The sequence below is a fragment of the Aphelocoma coerulescens genome, chromosome 2 (assembly GCF_041296385.1).
Source record: "Aphelocoma coerulescens isolate FSJ_1873_10779 chromosome 2, UR_Acoe_1.0, whole genome shotgun sequence".
Lineage (NCBI taxonomy): Eukaryota > Metazoa > Chordata > Aves > Passeriformes > Corvidae > Aphelocoma > Aphelocoma coerulescens.
The window spans coordinates 160,207,873-160,231,507 of NC_091015.1; the positions used below are offsets into that span (position 1 = coordinate 160,207,873).

At 37.5% G+C, this 23,635-nt stretch overlaps 1 protein-coding gene across 2 annotated transcripts in view; it reads right to left on the reverse strand.

Annotated features, from left to right (window-relative positions):
* Positions 1–23,635, reverse strand: part of LOC138105477 (dynein axonemal assembly factor 11-like) — a 50,440-nt gene that overhangs the window by 24,452 nt on the left and 2,353 nt on the right. The window contains exons 2-9 of one of the 2 annotated variants that reach the window (XM_069005502.1): positions 22,711–22,768; positions 21,479–21,688; positions 20,489–20,658; positions 7,804–7,971; positions 5,654–5,731; positions 3,620–3,792; positions 2,464–2,663; positions 1,195–1,380 (exon numbers count right to left, since the gene is read on the reverse strand). In XM_069005502.1, coding sequence (XP_068861603.1) covers positions 1,195–1,380; positions 2,464–2,663; positions 3,620–3,792; positions 5,654–5,731; positions 7,804–7,971; positions 20,489–20,658; positions 21,479–21,688; positions 22,711–22,768 — 1,243 coding nt within the window. Of the gene's footprint in view, positions 1–1,194; positions 1,381–2,463; positions 2,664–3,619; positions 3,793–5,653; positions 5,732–7,803; positions 7,972–11,443; positions 11,478–20,488; positions 20,659–21,478; positions 21,689–22,710; positions 22,769–23,635 lie in introns of those variants that run through there. The other variant, XM_069005501.1, reaches the window with a different exon arrangement.

The following is a 23,635-nucleotide window of genomic DNA, read 5'->3' on the forward strand; positions in this document are numbered from 1 at the left end:
GAACTTTGAGCTGACCTGAGTGGCCTTGTTCTGGCACTGAACTTCTAAAGAAGATACTGTGAACCTTTCTCAACAGCAAATCAAAATGAGCCATGAAAGGATTTTTTACTCCTTTAAATGCCTTGGAAATTTAGGAAAATCCAGAAATTAATTATTCTATCTTTATTAGAGCACTATTTGGACTCTCCTTGAATTCTTTAAGGGAAGCATTTGGAACACATTTACTTTTGGCTAGAGCAAGGCACTTCCAAACACAGCAAAACTCGAACTGGCTAGAATCTGGGTTTGACAGTAGTTCTTCCAGAAAAGTGCTCAAACTTGAATTAATAATAGCAATAAGTTATGCACATTTCCAGATTTCTTGGAGAGTTCTCTAGGACTGACTTTTTCAATACTTAGGCTTGACAAAAGTTTTAAAAAGCAGGCCCTTTTAAAAAGAACAGCTAAAAGAATCTCTGGCACAAATCAGGTTATGTAAGTAAAAGAAAAAGAAAAAGAAAAACAAAAAGTCATTGTTTACAATGCTTGTGGAACTGATAAGCCAGCAGCAATAAAATACTGGGTTTTTTTTGCTAGTATCTGCATGTATTTTTCATGTTCAGCAAAACCAGTGACAACTTTATAAAGTTTCAAAGGCTTTTCAGGGACCAGACTTCTTCAGATTCACCATGCCAAAGAGCACTGGTAACAGAAAAATTTTATTGCTTGTGACAAATATCTTTGATAAAGAATAAGAAAAAAATTTCTCAGTTACATAGAAAAGGTGCCTGAAATGCCAGTTGTGCAAAAAACTTGTAGCATGGCCTGTATGGCATTTACACAATACAATCTGCACTATGGAAAAATGTTTTTAGCAGATTGTTAAATGTTGAACTACACCAAACAGTTAGCTGACAGAAAAGTAAAACTTCTAAACTCCCTAAAATGGAGTTGAAGCGAGAAATTATATTTAAAAACTCTATCAGAGGAAAAATAAAATAAAGAGTACCTAAATGAAGTTTAGAAAATGAAAGAAAATAAAATGAACAACCTGAATATTTAATTTAGATTGTATAAGCCTATTTTAACAAGCAACAGGGATTTAAGCTGTCAGTTCACAGTAATATTTAATGTCAGGCAGTCACCTGCCTGTTCTCTGTACCTTTGAAAATTTCTCCTTCTTCAATTCATCAAAGATATTAAAACAAAAAATACCTTATATTGTCTTTAGCTCTCCGTTTTTCTTCAATATATCTGTGAGTTTCTAATCTAGATTCTGGAGTATATGGTGTAGGCTCCTCCCAAAATCTTCTGTCTTCTTCATCATTTTCAGCTGTTCTGCATCTTTCCTGCTCTCCAGCTCCTTCTGCCTGATTGGGTTTTTCCTGTGGGGAGTCTGGGCTACACAAGATCACTGAAATATTATCCCAATGAAATGAAGGAAGAGTAACTTGCTAACAAATTACTTCAATAATATTTTTTCAACCCAATAATAACTGTACAATTCCTGCCAAGAATGGTATCTTATATATTTGGAGAACATTCTCTGCTCTGCTTCTTTTGTCAATCAGCAAAGCATATTTTGACATAATGTTATCATTTACCTGACTACGAATGATAGTATGACTATACCTAATCCCCTGAAAACCCTGACAGATAGTTCAACAGATTTAATTTCAGAAGCAGAATTTTCAGATATCCTCACAACTTTCAGGTGAGAGAAAGCCTTCAGTCCATGTGCTATTTAAGAATTCCCAATATCAGGCAGCAACAGATTAGAAGTTCATACGGTAGCAATGAACATCTCAAGTGCCATCTTAACACCTGAATCATTTTTTCTCCCTAGCTCTAAGCGTCTGTAAATCTCTATCAATAGAGAAAATTAAATTTATGATACAGGTGTGATCCATGAGGACAAACTTCTGCAGGCAGCTTCACGAGACAGTGTCTACTGGATTAAAAATAAGATGGGTAGCCAGTGCAGTAGAAGATGACCCCAGACAAAAATCCTGCTGCTGTCTAGGTAGTATCAGTGACATGAAGTGGAAGAAGTAGGAAAATCCACACCAAAGGCCTGCAATATTCCATTTCAGTCTTCAGATGTTATAATGCTAAGGCAAAAGCAATTATAGGTGAACAGCTGCTTTCTCTGGAACCCCTGCTTTACCTTAAAAAACAATTTCCAGCTGTTCCCCTGAAAGAAACTATTCATTACACTGTTTTGGCACCCAGACAACTTAGCTTGGAGTGAGAGAAAAAATTCTACTGACCTGTGACTGCAGGTCAATAATAAATTATGCATGTAATTAGTTATATTTTTCATTAGAGATAACATGCATGAGGAGAAACAACTCTGCTTGAATCAACAATAAAGATGAACAAAAATATTAAGTGGAACTATACAAACTCTTTAATGAAAAAAACCAAATTTCTGAATAAAGAAAGAATCATGTTTACTCACAAACTGTTGCTATTTACTGTTACCTGTCAAATCCAAACTTAGAGTCCATCTGTTTCTTTTTCTTATCCTTTCTTTCTTGCATCCTTCTTTGAGCCTCTTCCTTTTCTCTGGCCCTTTTGAGAAGGTGAGCTCGTTCCTGTTCTCTGATTTTCCATTTCACTTCTGGATAGTTTTGAAGTGCTTTAATCCTCTCTGAACGTTCTATTTCTTTACTATCCAAATACTTCCCAAAGGGGGAAAAATCAATATAAGTGAGAAATTATAATCAATCAATAAATCTATTAGATTGTAGCTTAATTTTGATAATTAAGTTCTGTGTATTAGAAATGTGTCTTTCACACATCCATAGCACTATGTGAGTTATACTTTATTAAAAAGAATTAACAATAACTTGTTATTCAGATCTGAAAACAGTTTTGTGTGTCTGAGATCAGCTTTTAGCATTTTCCAGGAATTTTAATTGGTCTTATTAGACTATACAGTAGAGAGAGTCCCTTCAGCCATTTTTCATATTTGTCTGACTTTGACTCAGCCCAAAATTATTTCTTTTGATGTGTTAGTTTACTGCCAACTGAGAGAGTTGAATCTACTAAGTTAAGCAGTGCCTGTGCTTCTCTGAGGGAAATTGTGAGAGCATATTTCAGGCCTGGGACTGTTTCATTGACAGGAAATCATTACGTCAGTTCAGTCATAGCACAAAACCACAATCTCAAAGTATCTATTTACAGCCAATGCAATGCAGTGCAATTTTACACCCACTTGTATCTTTCTACTGCCTTACACTGCAGGTTTGGTATATACTGTTGGAATGGTACCAACAACACACTAACCTTCTGCAATCATGCTAATAATTTTAAAATACACTGTAGATTAAAAAACAAATGAGAAAAAAAGCATCAGAACTGTACAATGTATTTATTTGAAAAAAAAAATTAAAATTATTTTGTTTAAGTATCTCCAATAAAGATGACAGAAATGTTAATGAATAATTGTGGTTCCATCAAAATAGAACCAATTATTACAATATTATTTATTGCAGTAATTTATTCTTTGGAATAGAATTTAATTTCCTGTGGACATTACAAAAATGTACAGGTGTTTATTTTGTTTAGGATAAGTATGTTCAGTCAACAGTACTAATTTTTTATTTGGATTTAAATTTAAGTTTTAAAATCTTACTTTTAATTGATGAAGAGTTGCCACTACAAATTGTCTATAACCTTCAAATTCAGTACATGGGTTACCCACTAGAAACAGTTCCTTCAGATGTATATTGCATCTTAGAGATGCAATACTGGAGAGTTCACCAATGAAATTGGCTGTCAGGTCAAGTTTCTTCAACTCTTCACAGCCTGTTTGAAAGAAGCCTTAATTCAATTTCTCCATAACATAAATGTACACATGATATCTATATGCACACATGTACACACTTGGATATAACTGTCTCCATTTGTGTTCTGTAAACTGGTTTCATTCTATCAGAATACATCTTTTCCAAGACTCTTCCTGAGTGAAAGAGTGACTCACAGCTAAAGTTTATGAGCTCAAAATATTTACAGGAATAAAACAACCTCAACAAAATACACAATACCAAAACATTATTGGTTTTATCATTATCAAAACTTTGTGGACATTTATAGATGAGCTTTTAACTGTTTCATTTTCAGATAAGCTGGATTTCGTTTTTAGCATTCTGATTGCCTTGATACCCCTTCTCAGCTAAGTCTCAATTACATGGCTAAAATCCAATCCAATTGCTTAAGGACAGTAGGATCAGTTACGAGTTTCATTTCTGTGTATGGTAGTATTATTCAATAATAATAAATATATTACTCTAATAAATAAAAAATCTTTGGTAATATTACTCAAGTACAAAGATAAGATCTCCCAAAAATTCATTCCAAGTTAGGTTTTCCACTCTGTGGACTCAGCTATCGTTGTAAATACTTTATCACTGGTTAAATTGCAAATACTGGTGAAAAAGTGTTTGTACTAAAACAATTCATTACAAACAGAAACTCTAAATTAGGTAACAAAATGCTCTGGAAATTCTGATTTTTTAATTTCTCAGCCTCTCCCTTTATCATAATGTGTTCATGAATCATAACCTTGACTCTAAGAGTAAAAAGTTTAGCTGAGAGTAAACTCAGCTTTGATTCACATCACTGTAATCATTTTCCTTTCCTGGTCTGTTTGCTAAGTTTTATGCACATTGAGCTGTAAGAAAGTAAACAACATAGAACACTTTATTAGGGGATTTAAATAACCCAAATTTGGCAAGGGCCAATCCCAAGGGCTGTAACTCCTGAGTAAATGACAAATCACAGTAATAAATAATGGAGTCTGATAGATGAATTTAAAATTTAGTGGCATGAAAACAAATGCAACTTTCTCAACAAATTCCCAAATACATACTACACTACCTATTTCTTCAACTTTTTCAAATCTGTGTTTAGACTATTTGCTTGTTTCTTATTTAAACCATCCTCTTGAACCAGCCTGCAGACTTAAAAACACAAACTAAACCAACCAACCACCCAAATAACCAAACAAAAGAAAAACAAACCAAAACACACACACACAAATAACCAACCAACCAACCAACCAGTTTGTTTGTTTGCTTGTTTTAACAGTTCCTTTGTCAAGGTGGCTATGTTAAAGATTCAGCAACTGGCCTAATCTGAATCAAGAAACAGAAAATAATTAAGTCACATATTATTCAAGTAATATGGAATGTGTTTATGGGTCGCTCCAAGTCTTAGGTTTTAATCTTGGAAAATGCCAGATTTTGCACATGAAATCTGCAAAAGTGACAGTATAAATAGGATTAAACACTGATAAAACAGACGAGTTTTCAAGCAATGAAAGAAGAGCATCCTCTGAAAACCTCTTCAAAAAAAAAAACCCAGACCCTCAATGCAACCTGTGCTCAGCACAGAACCTTCTTGTGTGTGACACTTGATTCCTGAACTGAAGATGACTTGAAACGTGATCCAGAGACATTTAGGAAAGTTCAATGAGAAAAATTAAGCAGTAGGAAGCACTTGCTACAAAGAAGCATTTATTGAAACCCGGTACCCAAGGATCCTCTAAGTATCCACAAAATACCCCTACAGGTGGACGTGCTTAATGGCTTCCACCCTCTTTTACACCAAGTGACAACTTAAGCATTCAAATATGAAAAGACAAATTGGCTTTTTTTCAAAATCTGACCTTCCAGATTTTCAATTCTTTCAATGTTGTTCAAAGCCACATTTAAATATTCCAGCTTCTTTAGTTTGCCCACATTTTCTGTAACAAAACATAGATGGATTGTTTCAGTTTTTAGCACAGGATAAGGCATAATGGTTTCACTTGCTTACTTTACTTCAAAGCAACAATGAAGCAGAAAAATAAGACGTACAAATCAGAATATGTACCACATTACTGAACATTAGTATTTTAATATTAACAAAAAGACAAAACAGTTTTCTGAAAACACAAAACTAAAAAGCAAAAAGAAATAAGGAAAGTTATAAACACATTTTTATCACAAATCCATAAAACACATATCTAATTCAAGAGGAATGGCTAAAAAAGCATAGTGAGACATTCCATCTTTGGAAACTTGAGATATTCACAGATTCAGTGACATGAATCGTACCACAGTTTTCTAAGAACTTGGAGAGGTATTTTCTACATACTTCACAAACAAATGATGACATTAATTTCTCAGCAAGAACTTGTGCAGCTTAGTTTGGATGTCTGTTTTTGTTACAATATTTCTGTAACAGCAGTGCCTGTGCACATGATGATGTGAGAGAGCTGAGAGTAAGCCAGTGGAATCATTCATACACACAGTGGATGCTGGACAACCCCCCCGCCTGCTCACGAGGCAAATCTGATCTTGAGAGCTGCAGAAATGTTTTCTTTAAGAAGAGAAAAGACACAGCCCAACAGAGCCAATACAAACCTGTATGATTTCTCTATGATATTCAGAAGCATGCTTGGAACTGCTGTGTCCTCTGTAAGGACATGCTGGTATCCACTGGGAGGAGTAACTTCTCAACTTCAATACTTTGTAATACAGCCCCTGTTGACTGCTTTTGGTCACTGCTATAGTGTGGGGAGGGGTTGGTGGTGCTTCTTTTGTTTTTGGTTTTTTTTTTGGTTTTTTGTTTTGTTTTGTTTTGTTGTTTTGTTTTGGGGTTGTTTTTTTTTTTTTTCATTTGTTACTAAGGTATTACCTTGGAAAGCTGTTACATTATACAGGAATATATGAATCACCAATTTGCATACTTTTTCAACTCCTACAGTTAGATTATGTTAAGATAAAAATTGCTTGTCTCAAAAATGAAATTGCTGAAAAAAATTTGTGTCCAAAAAGCAACAGTCAGAATGCAGTATCCTGTACTAACTTGAAGGATGCCTGAGTGTTGACAGAAAAACCACAAGATGAAATCTTGTGCCTTATTAAGGGCACATTAATAGAGAGAAACCCAACTTATTTTAGTCCCTCCTTTGATGGGGCAAAGAAACATAAAGCAGTTTAAAAAACTTAATTCTCTCTGGGAGAAGATTCCTTCACTTTAAGAAATGCATATGTTATCAGTAGAGATAGAGTTTCCTGATGAGTCCCTTGAGAGAACTTAAAGGATTTGCCTACAAGTTCTGAGCACAGAATTTCCTACTAAAACCTTGGTATTTTTTTCTTCCTCTTAACAAATTCAAAGAGATATACTAATAAAATTTCTGAACACTGCCAACTTTTTGTTGCTCATCTACACAATATCTGCAGAATTTAAGCTTTTCCAGCCCAAGGATTGATGTCACATCTTTCAATATGGAACATATGGGCCTATCCCACAAAACCAGATCATATCAAATTATATCTTCTCCTGTGGTGCAGGAAGACCATTGAGGCTTTGTTGTAGAAAGTTTGGTTCATGCACAAAAGCAAGTATTTTATCTGAATAAAAATTATTTCAATGTTAACAAAACCAATATGATTTGCATAAAAATGGAATTTAAAAATGTGCCTGAAAGAGCTAATCCTATGATATCAGACGCCATAGTATATGGTAAACTCTTTGCCTCTCTGCCACAAGATGGGATATTTAAACTATATCTGAGTTTTGAAATTTTAATCAATAAAAGGTGTTTCACACTCATTTTCTAGTGACTTGTATCTCAGTAGTATATTTTTCATTCAAAATTTCTCTTGTAAATTTCTGAACTTCTTAGAAATTTGATAAAGAAACCAGGAAAGGAACTCTTGTTAGGATCACATTCCCTTAAGTATAGCAGAATACTTTTTGTTTTTCTGATTTCAAAATTACACATGTGAATCCATTTTAAAATAAACATCTTGTGAAAAGACTTACCAATTTTTGGAATTAGGTTATTCTGAAGATAGAGAATTTTTAAATCTCGACACCATTTGTCAAGATGCTCTAGTTTTTCTATTTCCTGCTGATGTAAAGAGATTTCTTCCAGCGAAAAAATTTCACAGTTGTTATGTTCTGCACGTCTTCTAATAAGATCTTCAGTGACTGAAAGAAACATTAGATGTCATATTTCCCTTTAATAATTTTCTGCCATCTGAATTATGAGCAAATTATAAAATCATTAAATATTTTGTTTCACCATACCAAATAGCCTTGTAGGAATGACAACAAAAATAAAATCTGCAAGAAAAGATATCAAGATATCAAGTACCAAGTAGCTTCAACCCACCCTGCCACAGTAAACATCTTTTGTGAAACACAATCACATCACCTGTAACATTTGGAAAGATCCATATGAAAATTGCTGAGTCTTCCATAAGAATGTGATACAACCCTTGCAAAAATTAATCCAGCAGCCACTATTTTCAGCATAGCTTGGGTTGCAGATTGATTCATGTAGACAAGAAGTGGAGTGCTTTATGCTGTTTTATTTCCAGATGCCAGATGTTCACATCACAGATAGCAGCAGGGGTGGGGGGGAAGCAAACTACAGTATGTCATCATATTCTTCCACCAGCACAGTGTGCACAGTAATAAGCAGGATAAATGCTGAAAGTGGGCAGATATTTTTTATGCCATAACTAATTCATGCTTATAAACGTTTATGTTAGAATGAAATGTATACCTGGTATTTCTTAGGCACTACCAGCTCATCAGAGCCAGCAAAGGAGTTTCGGTGGCTGAAAAACACCAGAGACCTGGGTTCAGAGTTATCATGTTGTAATATTTAATGCCAGGCAATCTTTCAAATAGTGGAAAGGCTCTGTGTAAGGAAGGTAAAGAAATTCTATGAGAACCAGTGCTCACTCCTGAACTAGATGCTAGAACTTTTGTTTCCAGCACACCGAACCAAAAAGTGCCACCATTTTCCTCTCCTGGACTACAGTGAAGTACCGAGGGAAAAAATAGGGTTTTCTCAAATTAGCATAGGCATTTTCATGATTTTTAATGCTGAAAAAACACAAGCAAGCCTTTTGAAGAGATTCTGAAGGAAAATAAGTAAAAAGAAAAATCATAAAAAGATCTATGAAAACAAACTGTTCCTACCGTGCATTAATTAAAAGTACTCTTTCTTTTCTTTGTCTCAGGGAGGTTTTGTGAAATCATCTGGTTTTATCAGTGGTCCTGGAATGGCTGCACACATTCACACAGACCAAACTATGCATCAATACAGCCCAAACTCACACGTGTCTGTGCAGCTCCTCTATCTGCAGTCTTTGGGAAAAGGGTGAAACTGGTTTTGTTTATATTATATTAATTATAGATGCCAAGGCTTAAAGTTCCCTTCTGCTCAACAGAGTTTCACCTGACAGAATTAATTTACAGAATTAAATGTGGAGATACAGATATTGATCAAAGGGGGGAACCTGTCAGCACACAAATCATATTGGGAAAGGTGTCTTTGTCTCTCTGAACCATGTTCAGCAGGTTTGTTGCATCTGAACAGTCATCTTCCCTTCAACTTGAACTTGATTAAAGTAACAGAGAACAGAGGGGAAAAAAGTCAATAATCATGACTAAGAACTTTAGTCTTCACAGTAAATATGAAAAAAAATTGACATTTCTAGTAAGTTACTTGGCAAATCTGCTGGGAATAAAATGGAAAAAAAAAAAAGGTCTGCTTATTACTGTGTTTGGTGGCAGATTTTTCAGTGCCACTATTTCCAGGTAATTTTGAGCAGGAAAACAATGCTGCTCAATTTGCATACATACACATTGGTGGCAATGTTATGTTCTATACCCTTTATACAAAAAAGTAGTCATACAAACTATTCCTGACAGCTTAATTACAGCCCAGTTTCCATTTGCTGATGAAAATTGAAATTATTGTTGCAGCAATTTTGCAAAAATGTCCAGTTTTATTAACAAATGATTTGCAAAGCAGAGACAATCACTCACAATAGAAGCTACAGTGAAGCTTTAGAAACCTAATTTGGGATCCTATTGTAGGGAACTGACTGAATATTTGACATTTTGTATAAGATCTAGTTCATTTGAGAGGAATGAGGGAAACAAGCTTGCAAGAGATAACAAATATTATATAAAATTTTAAATAACAGCATTTCCAGGACATTGAAAAGACACACTGCACTCACTGAGTTCATTAACCAGATTTTCTGGTGTTGTGTGCAGTAACAGGAGACTGGACCAGTGACCTGAGAGATCACAGCTACTCCCAGGTTCCAATGAACACAGGAGGATATAAGGGATGGCATCAATCAAGTGGAGAGAACAACTCTTGAAGTTCTAATGCCTGGGCTTCCAAAAATTACAGGTTTTACTCAGAAAAAGAAGCAGAAATGAAGGATAACGTTAAAGAAATTGAAAGAATAAGCAGGTGGACAGCCGCAGGTGTATCACAAAACAGTGGGGGAAGCTGCATTTCAGAAAAGCAAAGTATGCAACCATTACTTTAAGACTCAAATTCATGCTGCGCTGTTCAGAAGATAAAGTCATTCTCCTTCAGGCAGTGCCTGCTCAAAGAGAGCATCTGCCCTCTCATGCAGGGAGGAGTTCCTGTCCAAAGCACTGCTGTAGTCCAGCACGGACTGGCAGCCCAGTGATAATATGCAATCAAAACAGATTACAAGAAAAATCACAGAGGAAGGGAACTCCTTTTCATGAGTAATAGGTGTGAGCACTCAGTCTTCTGGGTCATACTGCTGTACCTGTAAAAGGTGATCGATTCGTAAGTAATAGCATGGAGTATTTTACCTCATTTGGGGTTTTTTCCATCTGACAGATGAGCTCAGACACAAACCATCCCAGTCCCCATGGCTGGACCCCTCAGGGACTGTTTTGAGAGGCAAGGAACCCCTGTACTGTACATGGTGATTTAAAATGGGGGTTTATTGCCAGGGAGGAGGGAAACCTGACAATCAGCCAAGGGAGGGAGGAGGGCAGGGGGCTGCCAGGGGAGTGTGGGGATGGTGGGGAAGGGAGGCAACTCTGGTGAGAGGGAACGTGAATCAGAGAACTTTAATTTAATTAATTTAATTCATTCATTTAATGACCCTTAAGATCATCGAGTACAACCCAGCACTGCCAAATTCACCATGAAACCATGTCCCTAAATGTCACATCTACATGAGTTTTAAATAACTCCAGGGGTGGTGACTTCACCACTTCCCTGCTCAGCCTGTTCCAGTGCTTGACAACCCGTTCCATGAACAAATTTTTCCCAAAATCTAATCCAAACCTCCCCTGGCAAAACTTGAGGCCATCTCCTCTTGTCCTTTCACCTGTTACAAGGGAGAAGAGGGCGATCGCCCTCTGGCCACAGCCTCCTTTCAGGGAGTTGTAAAGAGTGGTAAGGTCTCCCCTGAGCCTCCGAGCTGAACACCCCAAGCTCCCTCAGCCGCTCCTCATTAGACTTGTGCTCCAGCCCCTTCCCCAGCTTGGTTGCCGTTCTGCGGACACGAAAGAGCCGTGCAGAGCACGGGGCACGTCCGGGAGAAGAGGGCAGGGGCCGGGCAGAGGAGGGGAGTGGAGGAAAGCGGCGCTCTCTGACACTCACTCCGCACCATGGCCGTCCCTCAGGCGCCGCCGCCATTCCCGGACGCCGCGGCGCTGCCACAGCAACGGCCCCGGGCGGGCGGCGCTGAGGGCGGCGCCGGGGCCTTGCTTTAACCCCGAGCGGGAGCCGCGCCGGCCCGGCGCGTCCCGGCCCCTGTGCCTTGCCTCGGCAGGCAGAGATGAAATGCCTTTTCCTCAGGCATAAATCTCACGTTTTGTCCTTTGCATGACACTTCTGTCCTTCTCCTGCATATCCGTCAACTAGTTTGCCTCACACGTTTTGGGCTGAAAGCATGTTTTCCGTTGTTTGTGAAAGCAGCCTGCTCCCAGTGATTCATAGGCTTGTACAGTTTTAGAATAATAGAACAGTCTAGGTTGGAAAAGACCTTTAAGATCATCAAGTCCACCCGTCAACCCAACTAAACCATGTCCCCCAGTGTCAGCTCTACACCTCCTTCAAATTTTCCTAGGGATAATGACTCCACCACAGCCCTCGGCAGCCTGTTCCAATTCCGGATCACAATTGTCATCAGACCAAAGTGGTAACATCAGGAAAGTCAGTCTGTATTTCCTGCCTGTCTTCATTAACCTAAAGGTCTAGTCAAACCTAAAGGTCATCTTCTGCTAACAGGAAATTCGCCTATAAATTTAAATAAGGCAGTAGGACTTTTTCAAATTATCAAATTCGTTTATGTAGCAATTTACCTCTGATGTAAATGCAACACCCCACAGTCACACTGCAGCTTTCTACCTGTATTGCAGATTAGAGCATAGGAGTATGAAGGTGTCATTGAGTTGAGGCTTCTGAGGTTTGTGGAGATAATGAGACACAAAGGAGCAGAAGTAGTTTATGCACTTCAGTTTAACTCCATAGTATTTGTCCTGGCTTATCTGACTATCCAGTAACAACTGGTTAGTAACAACTAGCCAGTAACAACTCCACTCAGAGGACAGGGAGCTTTACACAGTTGGTTGGACATCACCACTGTGGCCCAAGGCCCCTGCACAGAATCACAGACATTAAAGAAGGGCCACTGGTTCTGCTACCTACACACATCAAATTGCAGGCCTCTTCAAATAATGACTTTTTTGCTAGTAACATTAATTTTTTACTTGGGAGCAGAATCAAGGTATATAATTTCAAACACAGAAAAAATATTGTTTTCACTGTGTACAGTATTTTGAACCCTGTGTTTACGTTGTATTACATTGAAATGCCTATGTTATTTTGTTAAGCTAAAAACAGGGGAGGAGGGTGTTCATCCCTTTTTCAGAGATTCTAGATGATAATTCTGAAGAAAGAAATATAAAATCTGCAATTAATTAAATTGCCAAATACCAGGGTGTGGTGGGTTGATTTTGGCAGGATGCCAGGCACCCACCAGCTTTTGTTCTCACTTCCCAGCCTCAACAGAAGAGGGGGAGAAAATATGATAAGAAGCTCATGGATTGAGACAAGGCCAGGGACATCAAAAACAATTACCATCGTGAGCAAAACAGATTCAACTTGAATCATTCAATTGACAAACCTCGTTAAACTGCAGGACTACTTGTTCAAGCAGGTAACTTCTCACTTGTGATGAGCACAAAAGAAGAATTCTCTGTATACCAGTGACTGAAAAGCTCTCAGAGTGTGTTTGTTTTTCTCTTGTGAAGAACAGTTTTATTTATTACTCAGGTTTAAATTATTCAGGAAGACAGTAAGCAGCATTTTAGAGCATGTGTTTGCAATACACTGGTCCTAACCTGGTGGTCTGGCACACACAGGGCAAAGCTGGGTGCTGAAGTATGTTATTTGCTGTGTTCTTTATTTTCACACAGTTTGGTTTTTTTTCATTCAAATTATGTACTAAGAGCTTTCAGCAGCACAAGCCTGAAATCCTAGCATAAAGCAATGTACATGCCAGAGATAATGTAAAGAATTAGATTACAAATGGAAGAATGGAAATGAGAAGGAAGAAAAAAGTCCCATCTGATGTGCCTTTCCTGAAGAAATTCACTTCAGCACTTTAATACATTACATCTTTATTAATTAAATGTGTAAAATAATGCAATATATATTTCTATGTCATGACAAAAATAAGCTTTATAGCATTATTGTTATGGTGCATCAGACGTATTTTGAACATGTCTTGACTTAGTCCATATATACACTCATGTAAGGTGCTCCAACCCCAGCAAACTGATATCCATGGACAAAGCTGTTGAAATGCTGCAGCTCAGAGTCTCAGGTGGTATAAACCAGCTGACTGATACCCACTCAGAATTTGAACCAATGTATTTCTATTTATTTCCTATTTATTTACTATTTTTTCAAATATTTTTTATTTTGTTTCTCTGTTGTGCTAAGTAACAGTCACAGGTACAAAACAAGGCTTTATGTTTGCACTAAAGTACCGATAAACCCTCCCCCAAAGAGCACACAATCTGCAGGGCAGGACATGAACTCACAAATAATAAATTCACTGAAATATATGCAGTTCCAAATAATAATAATCTTCCTTACTGAAAACACCGTCAAATACAAGAAGAAATGAGAACAGGAGCAACTTTACTGATATGGAAATGCCAGAGATAGGAGGGAAAAAAAAGCAGCATGAGAAGCCATAAAAAAAGAAACAATATAAATGAAGTAACAGTTTTACTCAGTGTATATAGAAATATGCAAAGAGGTTTACAAAATCCAATTCATAAAAATGTACATCAAAAAGCAGATTTTGCAGAACTGGACTAAGTGGTCATAACCTGTATTCTGTACCATGTTTATTCCATATAACTTAAATAAAATATGATAATCTTTGTATAGTTTGGCCTCTGTGAGTAATGCTTTCAGGATAACTATAAATCAGCCTTGCTCACAGACCAGGAACATTATAAATTAAGGGATGGCATCAATATTATTATCTTCCACATGAACATTCCTGCTATAAAGCGCTACGTGATATATATTCAGGAATGACCCTGAAATTCAGCTGAACACAGCTGAAGTAAGAGAGTATAAAACAAGGTGTAGTGATAAAAATAATATATTAAAAAAGTAATAAATGGTATGAGAAGATACACAGTGAGTTATAAATCTATATCTCAAAATTTCTATTTGATTCTTTTTCTCTAAATAAGGTGCTATATTAAAGGGGAGTAAGCATCTAATCACTGCAGACAAAAAATATAAAATTCTAGTTGTTTTCTCTGTTTGTAGATGTGTCAGTTAATCACTAATCAGTAAGTGGGTTTACTCTAAGAGAATTACATCCCAGAATTATCCTAGGCTTGATACTGTAGTTAACAAAAGTTGCAAATATTCATTACCTCTGAAAGTGTGGATTTAAACATTTAGGTTGGAAATTTTTTTCAGTTTTTCATCAGACAAATCCTGGCTTCAATTTTTTTATCCAACAGGAAGAAACATATGATTGTGCCTCTTTTCAGAGAAAAAAGATGGGGCTTATTTTTATGTCCATTAGAATATATGGAAGGGAACTGCCAACCAGTCTGGTAACCAAATAGAATTTTGTTAATTCAACATTGATGAATATCAGGGAGGGCAGATCTTAACAGATCCCGAGCATCTTATTTTTAGCTCTTGAACTCCAGTTGGGAAATGACCCCAGGAGGTCCTTCTCTCCAGATCAGAACAATTCTAACATACAGTTTGTATTTATTAAAAGACAGATTATAGGATTTATTTTAGACCTTTTTTTTTTTCAATCTCAATCAGATTTTTCTTCACTAGTTTACAGTGAACTAATGAGTTTACAGGGAACTCTTTTTTTCTAGTTTTCAGCATAATTGCTTTGACAACTACAGGGTAATTTCAGTCTTAGACTTTTCTCTCAGAATGCAATTTAACTTTCCAGATTACTATTCCAGGACATTATTTAAAGACTAAAGATCTTCATAATCCTTTAGTTTTAAAAGCAATTTTAGTAATGGACCTTTTATGATAGGCATAAAATAAGTAACAAAATATTTACATGTTTTACGTAGTGAAATTTACTCTCAGTTGTCTCTGTACTCTAAATAAAGAAGAGTAATTATTTAACACTTACAAAATTATTCAAATGCATTAACTACAAGTAAATATGAGGATGAGTATTATAAATACTATTTTAGATACATAATACATTAGTTATCACTGTACTCAGCCACTATGCAAAGCCATTATCTTTGATAGCATATTGTTACAAGAAATTAATATATAAAATATGGGATAACGTCATTTTTATAAAATATTATTTAATGGGAATTAAAAAACACTTTTTATTATCTAAATGCTTGTAAGACCCCATGCCCACATAGGACTTCATTGAGATAAGATACTATAGGTACAGCATTTCTTTGCAGAATTTCTTTCAGGTAGTCACCAAGAAGTAAGGCCTTGCTCACATTTGACCAGAAGAAAAATAAAGCTAAAATGAACTGTGTTTTGGAGGAAGAATACTATCAGTTCTGTTATTTTTTTTTTCCATAGGAACATGTATAAACATGGCCTTAAGGAGGTATCCAGGAGTTCAGTGCTGAAGAGCTGATGAAAATAAATTTGAGGAGGAGGCAAAATGAAAACTGTTAGTGAACTCATTTCAAAATACACAGAAGTAACAACTCTGCTTTTAAGTTTTTACGAAGTGCAAGAGACAAGCTTGATTTGAGCTGTGGGAGGTCCTGTCTCACAGTAACCTGTGTCAATCTGTATTTAGTTTAGTCCTGCCACGCAACAAGTGCCAAGTTCTCTGCTCCATCCTGTAGTACCTGCTTTGGTTCACTTTGATAGTCGCTTTCAAAACCAGAGTCAGCTTTCAAGCTCTGGTGTTTCAGCCCTTACATAAATAGTTCCACTGACTTTAAGAAGTGCCATATGTAGCGTCTCCAGCTTGGCACACTGTGAGTAGGACATTTTGTCACCACAGGCAAAGTGATCAAATGACTGCACTCCTTTCTAAAATGCTTTGTTCTCAGAATTAACGCCCACATTCTAAGGGCTGACTGAAAGGTTTTCCAGGTTGTGTCTGCAGCTGTGCAGATGCCTTTAGATCTCAGAAGCTGAACTGCACTCAACCAGGAAACTGATGAAGAAGGCTGTTCTATCCACACTATAAGGAACACAAACTGGGCACAGCTCCACTTGGTTCCTTCTTTTCATTTTTATCTTTACAAAGTATAGACATAAAGGAAATAACAGAGCCAGGGCTGGGATGACCAACTCCAAGTACAAATAAATCAGTGCTCTTGTTTTAAGGGTTTGAGCTGCAGCGAGGCTTAGAAATGCTTGATAAACAGAAGCTGGAGTCTGAGGATGAGGCTTGAGTGAAGAAGAATAGGAAGTAGAAGAATGTGTAAATGTTTTTCAGATATTCTGAACCGATTCATATTGATGCTGCTTCACTGCTTCAGTGGAATGCTACCAAGTCAGAGCAGTACAGCACCTGGTCCTGCTGTTCAGTTCAAACTTGGGAAAAAGAAGACTTGTTTTGCCCGTTACTGGAAAACATGTGTTCTCTGGGCTGAAGCACAGCAATTGTTAGCAGCTTACACTATTTAGACACTGATGCCAGACAATAGAAGGAAAATATATAATCTAAATGCAATAAAAAAGGACTTGTAGACATCAAAATGGAGTAGTTTGCAGTGGAAACTGGCAAGGGTCCTGCAGTTAAACCTTCTTTTAATGAAAAGTCCATGGAACCTTTCTGGCGTGCTTGAACCCTGTTCCATAATAGGACTCATCCCCAAAAATATGGAATTCTTTCTAAACTTAAACATGTACTCACCAATTGTTCTTTATTTCTTATTATTTTCTGCAGGGAAAAAAAGAAGAATACATTTTTGTATATCTTGATTTAAATCACAGTTTCTTATAATAAATATATATTATCAAAGGTCCTGTTTGACAAATTCAGCTAAGCTGTTTGAGCAGGTAACTTCTCACTTGTGATGAGCATAAAAGAGGCATTCTCTGTATACCTGCTGCTGAAAAGCTCTCAGTGTGTTCTTCTCTTGTGAAGAACAGCTTCGTTATGACTCAGGGCTAAGCTATTGAGGAAGAAGGAAAGCAACACTTTGGGGCATGTGCTTGCAACACACTGGTCCTGACCTGGTGGCTTTGGTGAAACCAAAGTTTTAGGGAATGGAGACATAGCAACAAACTGATACACCATCCTTCAAAAAGTGAGGGTGCCGTTGCAGTGGGGCTGTTCCAGTTGTGCCTTGCTGTATCTAACTTCCAGTGTACTCAATTCAAAGGCTGAGGTCTGACAGATTGTCTTGTTGCCCTCAGCATATACTGAACTCCTGAACCCTGACAGTTTCAGAAACAAACAGGATCCTCTTGAGCTTCAATTTCACTCCATAAAAATTCAGATAAGCCCAAACCTTTTAGTCTTAGAAGCATTTTAAATTTTAGACATTTAGAATTTTCTGGTGCAAAAAAAGGTGAAAGAATGGTAATTCATAAATCCAGCACATCCATAGATGCTTTCAGCATGAAGGCCTGTGTGAGCTAATGGTCCATTGGGTTAGTGGGGCCAAATTATATCAATTCTGTAGTCCCTGGAAGGTGGTGATGGGGTGAGCATCATAATTAGCTGGTTTTAATTTTTCCAGTAAAAAAAAAAAAAAAAAAGGCTAGGTCTGGTGGCCTGGGAGTGGGCTTCAGTGCAAGGCTTGAAAGCACACCTCTGGAATCATGAATTACACTGCTTGGTCTGTCTCTGCATCATGTTATGGCATATTAGGTTTACCTTCCTTTTCTGCTACAACATTTATTGCACATTATGAAAGGGCAAGTTTTCAAAATAAACAGAAAGTTTCTATGAATAAAAATCAGTAACTGGAAAAGCCAAATACTCCATCAGTAACTTCAGATCCCACCTTCTATGTTCTGACATGAAAACAACAGCAGGAATCTCCTTCCTCTTCTTAATATAAAATTTCTAAATTCCTCTATTCATCACATGACACTGGAGCCGCTTACCAAAACTTAGTTGCTTTGAAAAATGTATCGAGACTGAAGAAAGATGACACAGCAGCATCTTGGGACAAAAGAACTGTGAAATTCAAATGCAGAATGCTGTAATGGATTGAAGTTACATTTGTCCCCATTTGACCATATACTGCTCTTACTAGGATCAATAAGAGCCATGGATATACATCCAAGGATAGAATTCGGTCCTCAATTGTGACTTAGTAAAAAAAATAAGGGTTGGAAATAAAGAAATTCTGTACTTACAAACTAAAATCATCAGCAACAAAGTGGCAGACAATCCTCCCAGAAAATATCTGAGAACATAACAATGCCCAGAAAGGTTAGACAAAGCCAAGGGATGCATATGGGGTTAAAAGAGGTAAAGCCTGGGTGGAAGGAGGAGGAAAATTTCTTGCAGATGAACCCTCTGAACCCTCTGAACTCTGGTAGGTAAAACTTTAAATTACATAAACTATTGAAGATAATCTCCAGGAAAGAAAGACCTCAGCATTCAGACTGAGAGAAAAACCCACTAAGAAAGACATGAATCCATTCTGATTTTTCTCAGCCTGCCAAAACCCCTGTCAAAGCACACTTGGCAAAGTAGCTTTCATATCTGCATACATATTCCTCACTTTTGTGCATATCTATATAGCTCAGATATTTGCCTGCATCGACTATCATGTGAAAATATATTTTCACAGTCAGATACACATAACTTTGAAAATGTGACCCTTAATTTAAGTTTTATTCACCAATTGAAATGAAGCAAGCACCCAGAAAATAAAAGAAATAAAAATTACCTTGTACATACTGAAATGATTAAACACATGATCAGTGCAGCCATCTGAGAAACGACATTTTGCACTGTCCTGGATTCTAAAATAAAAATCAGGAAAATAATGGGTTTTAATGAAAGTAAATATATGATGGGAGGTGTTTGCAAGGGCTACCTTCAGCCTGTGAGGTCAGTCCCTTCAGTTGCTTTTAAAGAGAACTCGCTTGGAGTGATTCAAAGCAGAAACCTAATTTTCATGCTCTGGGTGTCTCTCAGGAGTCTTTTTCCCCCACAACTACAGGAACACTGTGCCCTCCATGCTCTCAGAAAACAAGCCTTTCTGCATAATTGCCTGTTTCAGTTTTTGCTCCCATGCCCTTTCCTCCATTTTCCTCTTCACTCTTTTTTTTTTTTTCTGAAAAATGGGCGAAGGAAAGCTGTGAGCAGGGGGTAGTAATCAACTAAGTACCAATGTTATGATTTTGTTATTTTTAATCATCCATTTAAAGTACATATTTTAGTAAATAAATTCTATTCTGCAAGGGGCCAGTTCCATATTTTTAATGTATTTTCAGTTCACTCTAAAAATGAGGCATGTCAGAATAAGAACATAACATACCTGCATTGCTCAAGGTCTCTTCATTTGCGTTTATCATAAATGAAGAGCAGGATTTTGAAGCACAAAATGGTTCCTCAAACTGAAGAAACTCATCATCTTTGGTGAGAAATGTTCCACTAGATTCTGGAATTTGCCTTTGTGACACATGGTTATTATATTCAGAAGACAAGTCTGAATCACCTACAAGAAGTGCACATATAACTGAGATTGCACAAAAGAAGAGCTCTGAGACTTCGTATTAATGAATTTAGGAATCAATTACTGAATCACAGGAGAGGTTCGGAATTATTATGGGTAGGGAATTGGCAGGTCCAAACATATGCAGGAGAAAATACGCAGAGTAAAGACAAAACCACATAGAGCATAAGAGATTAAGTTACTTAAAGAGCCAGGTGAAAGCAGACAGTGCCAGGTATTAATCACACCAGAATAAACATGCCCGGTGATGACTTTGCATTCAAATTCAGTCAAAAAAATGACCTTTTGGCACAGAGATCTTTGCGGACTCATACTCTAGTTTAATGCCAGGAGCTCTATTTACCCCTTAGAATTCTGTAGTTCATCTATCCTTTACCTGCACACCTTGGCAGACAACACCTGCAAAACTTCCAGAAAGAGATACCCAATTCCCACTAAACACAGACTGCAGTGTTGTGTCTTGATTACCTGGTACCTGATCAGGGCTTACCAATATCACTGTGACTGGCTTCTAGTTTACTGCATCCATCAGGCCAAGGATCCTCCACATGGGAGAATTCCATCTTGCTGGGAATGGTGGAGCTGAGCCATGAGCTGGAGGTACTGAGATTGAACAAGCTGTCAAGAGAGCGACGGATTTTCTTCCTTCGCCTGAATACACTAGAAAGAAAAGATATGTTGCCAAGGAATAGAGCTAATTATTCTTGCTGAGCAGGGACAGAGCTCTAAAGCTTGCAGGAATGACGTGAAAGAACCAAGTTCTGGGTGCTGCTCCCAGCCCTGTTCTTGACCCTGGGCACGTCACCAGGAATGGCTGCTGCACACCATAATATGTCAGGGAATGTGTTAACAGCAGGGCTGATCATGCTGTTGTGATACTGGATACTGTGGTACCAAATGACATCACAGCTACTGGTCTCTGATACTCCTGTGAGTATCTCATGTTACCCATAAGTTGCACCCTGCTATATCCTATTTGGGGTAGTCTAAATCCATAAAACTTCAAGGTTTTTGAACTACATTTTACATACCTTTTTAAACTGCTGTTCTTTTCAAATCAAGTGATATTTTTTCTTGAGTAAGAATTCTAGGACCAGACCTTTTTATTTACATATATATGTGTGTGTGTATTTTAGACAAAGATATTTATGTATACTTTTTTCTTACTCCTTATCAGAATAACACCCAATTGGCAAAATGAGCTGTATCTCTCCTTTTTCTTTATTGGACACAACTTCAATTACAGCAACAACTGTGCACTAAAGAATTTTTGGATAGTAAGACATGACTGAAAAACAGGTTATTTCATTCACTTCACTCTCTAAAGCAATTGAGATGTTCCCATTCAGAAGTAATGCTGATCTTATGCCAAGCAAAATGTAGACAGACACAAAGACACCTCCAGATACACCTCTAGGTAAGGCCAGATATGTGAAGGCAATCACCAACATGGAGTAAAATCGGCACACAGTTCACTTACCGCACTAAATTCTCTTTATATGTAACACTTGTGTGGGATGGTGTCAGTGTTATGTTGCCCTCTTCATCAGACAGAAAACTGTCTTCTGTCAAAACATAATAACCATTAGAAAGCAGTCGAGGGCTGCGGCGACACGTAGGAAGGGAGTCTGTCAGAGGGTTTGTGAAGCACTCATAGGCAAGATCGTCGTCCAAAAAGGCACAAGCACAACTGAAGAGGAGAAATGAAAGCCTCTAATTTAGAGAAGGTCGGGACAGAGCAAACCCATGATTTAATAATAGTGAATTTACATTCCCAGCTGATGGGGGCTGGTAGTGACATAGATTTAAAATACGTGGATGTAATAATATTACTCTGTTCTAGAGGGTTTCAGCCAGCTGACGTGTGCATCACACTTTCCAGAGCTTCAGATTACAGGAGGGATACATGCCAGCGGAGCATTTCCTGAAGCATGGAGCCAGCTTGAGCTCAGAAGTGCTCAGTGGGTTTCCATGGCAGTGCTCTTGGCCAAGGAGCCATCAGAGGCATTCCAGTATTTTGCTCCTCTAAGTTCCTCTGCATGGCACAGGCTGGGTGCCTCTGAGCCAGGCAGAATTTACTTGCTTTTTTACAACCTAGCCATACTTAGTGAAGATTTAAGGATACATGACTTTACCAATCCTAGAATGCCATGCAGCTGGACCAACATAGGTTAAAGCCCACATGTGATAGCTCCATCCAGCACTGAAACACAATTGCCTTTGGGATGAAATACAGCACAGAAAAGTATACTCTCTGGTATTTAAAATACAAGTGAGTAGTGACAGAGGTGAAAGGATCTAAAAGTTGTAGACAATTTACTTAGTTCAAGTAAAATTGAATTTACAGTTATACCTTTCCCCTTGACACCTATGAGTTCCAAATTGCCATGCAGTGAAATCATGAAAAGAAAGGAAGACACTGGATTGATTTCGTGGCTGACCTGTGTTTCAGTAGGAGATTTAACTACCCCATATATCACAGAGACATACCATAATTTCAGTGTAGGGAAAAGAAGATGGAAGAGAGATACTCCAAAACCTTGTAATTGCAAAGCCAGTGTTTCCAACCTCCACAGCAGTACTTCTGAACTTCCATTTAGGGCAGTAATTAAATTATATCAGCCCTAAAATTCTCAGTGGCCCAAAAGGGATTTTTACAAAATCTACACCAAAACAAAAATAAAATTAAGCAAGTGTAACTTTCCTTAATACCTTGGGAAAACATGTCTTGAGAGGTTGTGTCTACACTCTCCATTAAATGGTGTTGAACCTGCAGAGGCAAAGGTGAAATAAGAAGGAATTGTTATCATGTTCACTGACAGGTACCTTGTGCATACCAGAAAAATGATTAAAAAAGCTAAAAATGAAAAGAAAATTAAGGGAAGAATTAAAGGAGATAAAACATATGAATGAATCGAGGAAAGACTTAGTGTTTATAAGAAACTCATCTCAACCAGGACAACACAGAATCAGAGCCAACAGAAATCAGATACTTCTACTCTGCCCAGATAACAGACTTGAGAGAAATAATTATGGACAGAAACACAATAACTGCAATAATTTTAAGGTGTTTTACCAGAAATCTGCTTCATGCCTAAGCCAGAACCTGAACTGGCACTAGATACAGAGTAGAATGGAAAGGCCACCATTACCATTACATTACATTTTTCAGATGAAAATTGCAGACATAGCACAACAAGCTCAGGGATTGCTACAATGACAAATATTTGACAGTAATATTGTGGCAGGAGACTAAGGAAATAGGACTTGTCTGGATTATCATGGCTCAAGTGTGCAAAGTGCTGCTAGGCGTTCTGCACCTGACAGAATCAATCTTATAAAATTTGAGCAAGGGCTATCCATAGGGAGAATTTATATGTTATTACATGAAAAGGTAAAAGATATGATCTTTCCCTATATTACCTTGCCTTTCCTGAGTCTTTAGAGCTTCAGACTTACGACACTGTTAGTAAATGCCCATCCTTCCCCTCTGACAGGAGATAGGGCTAAGAGAATTTTATTTTTTTATGTTCAGTTATGAGCTGAGGCAAAGAAAAGACATGAAGGTCAGGGTTTCCACTCTGGTAATCTTGTTTATCCTCCCCTTTGGAGCTCAGTTGTCAGTCACAGTCTGGGT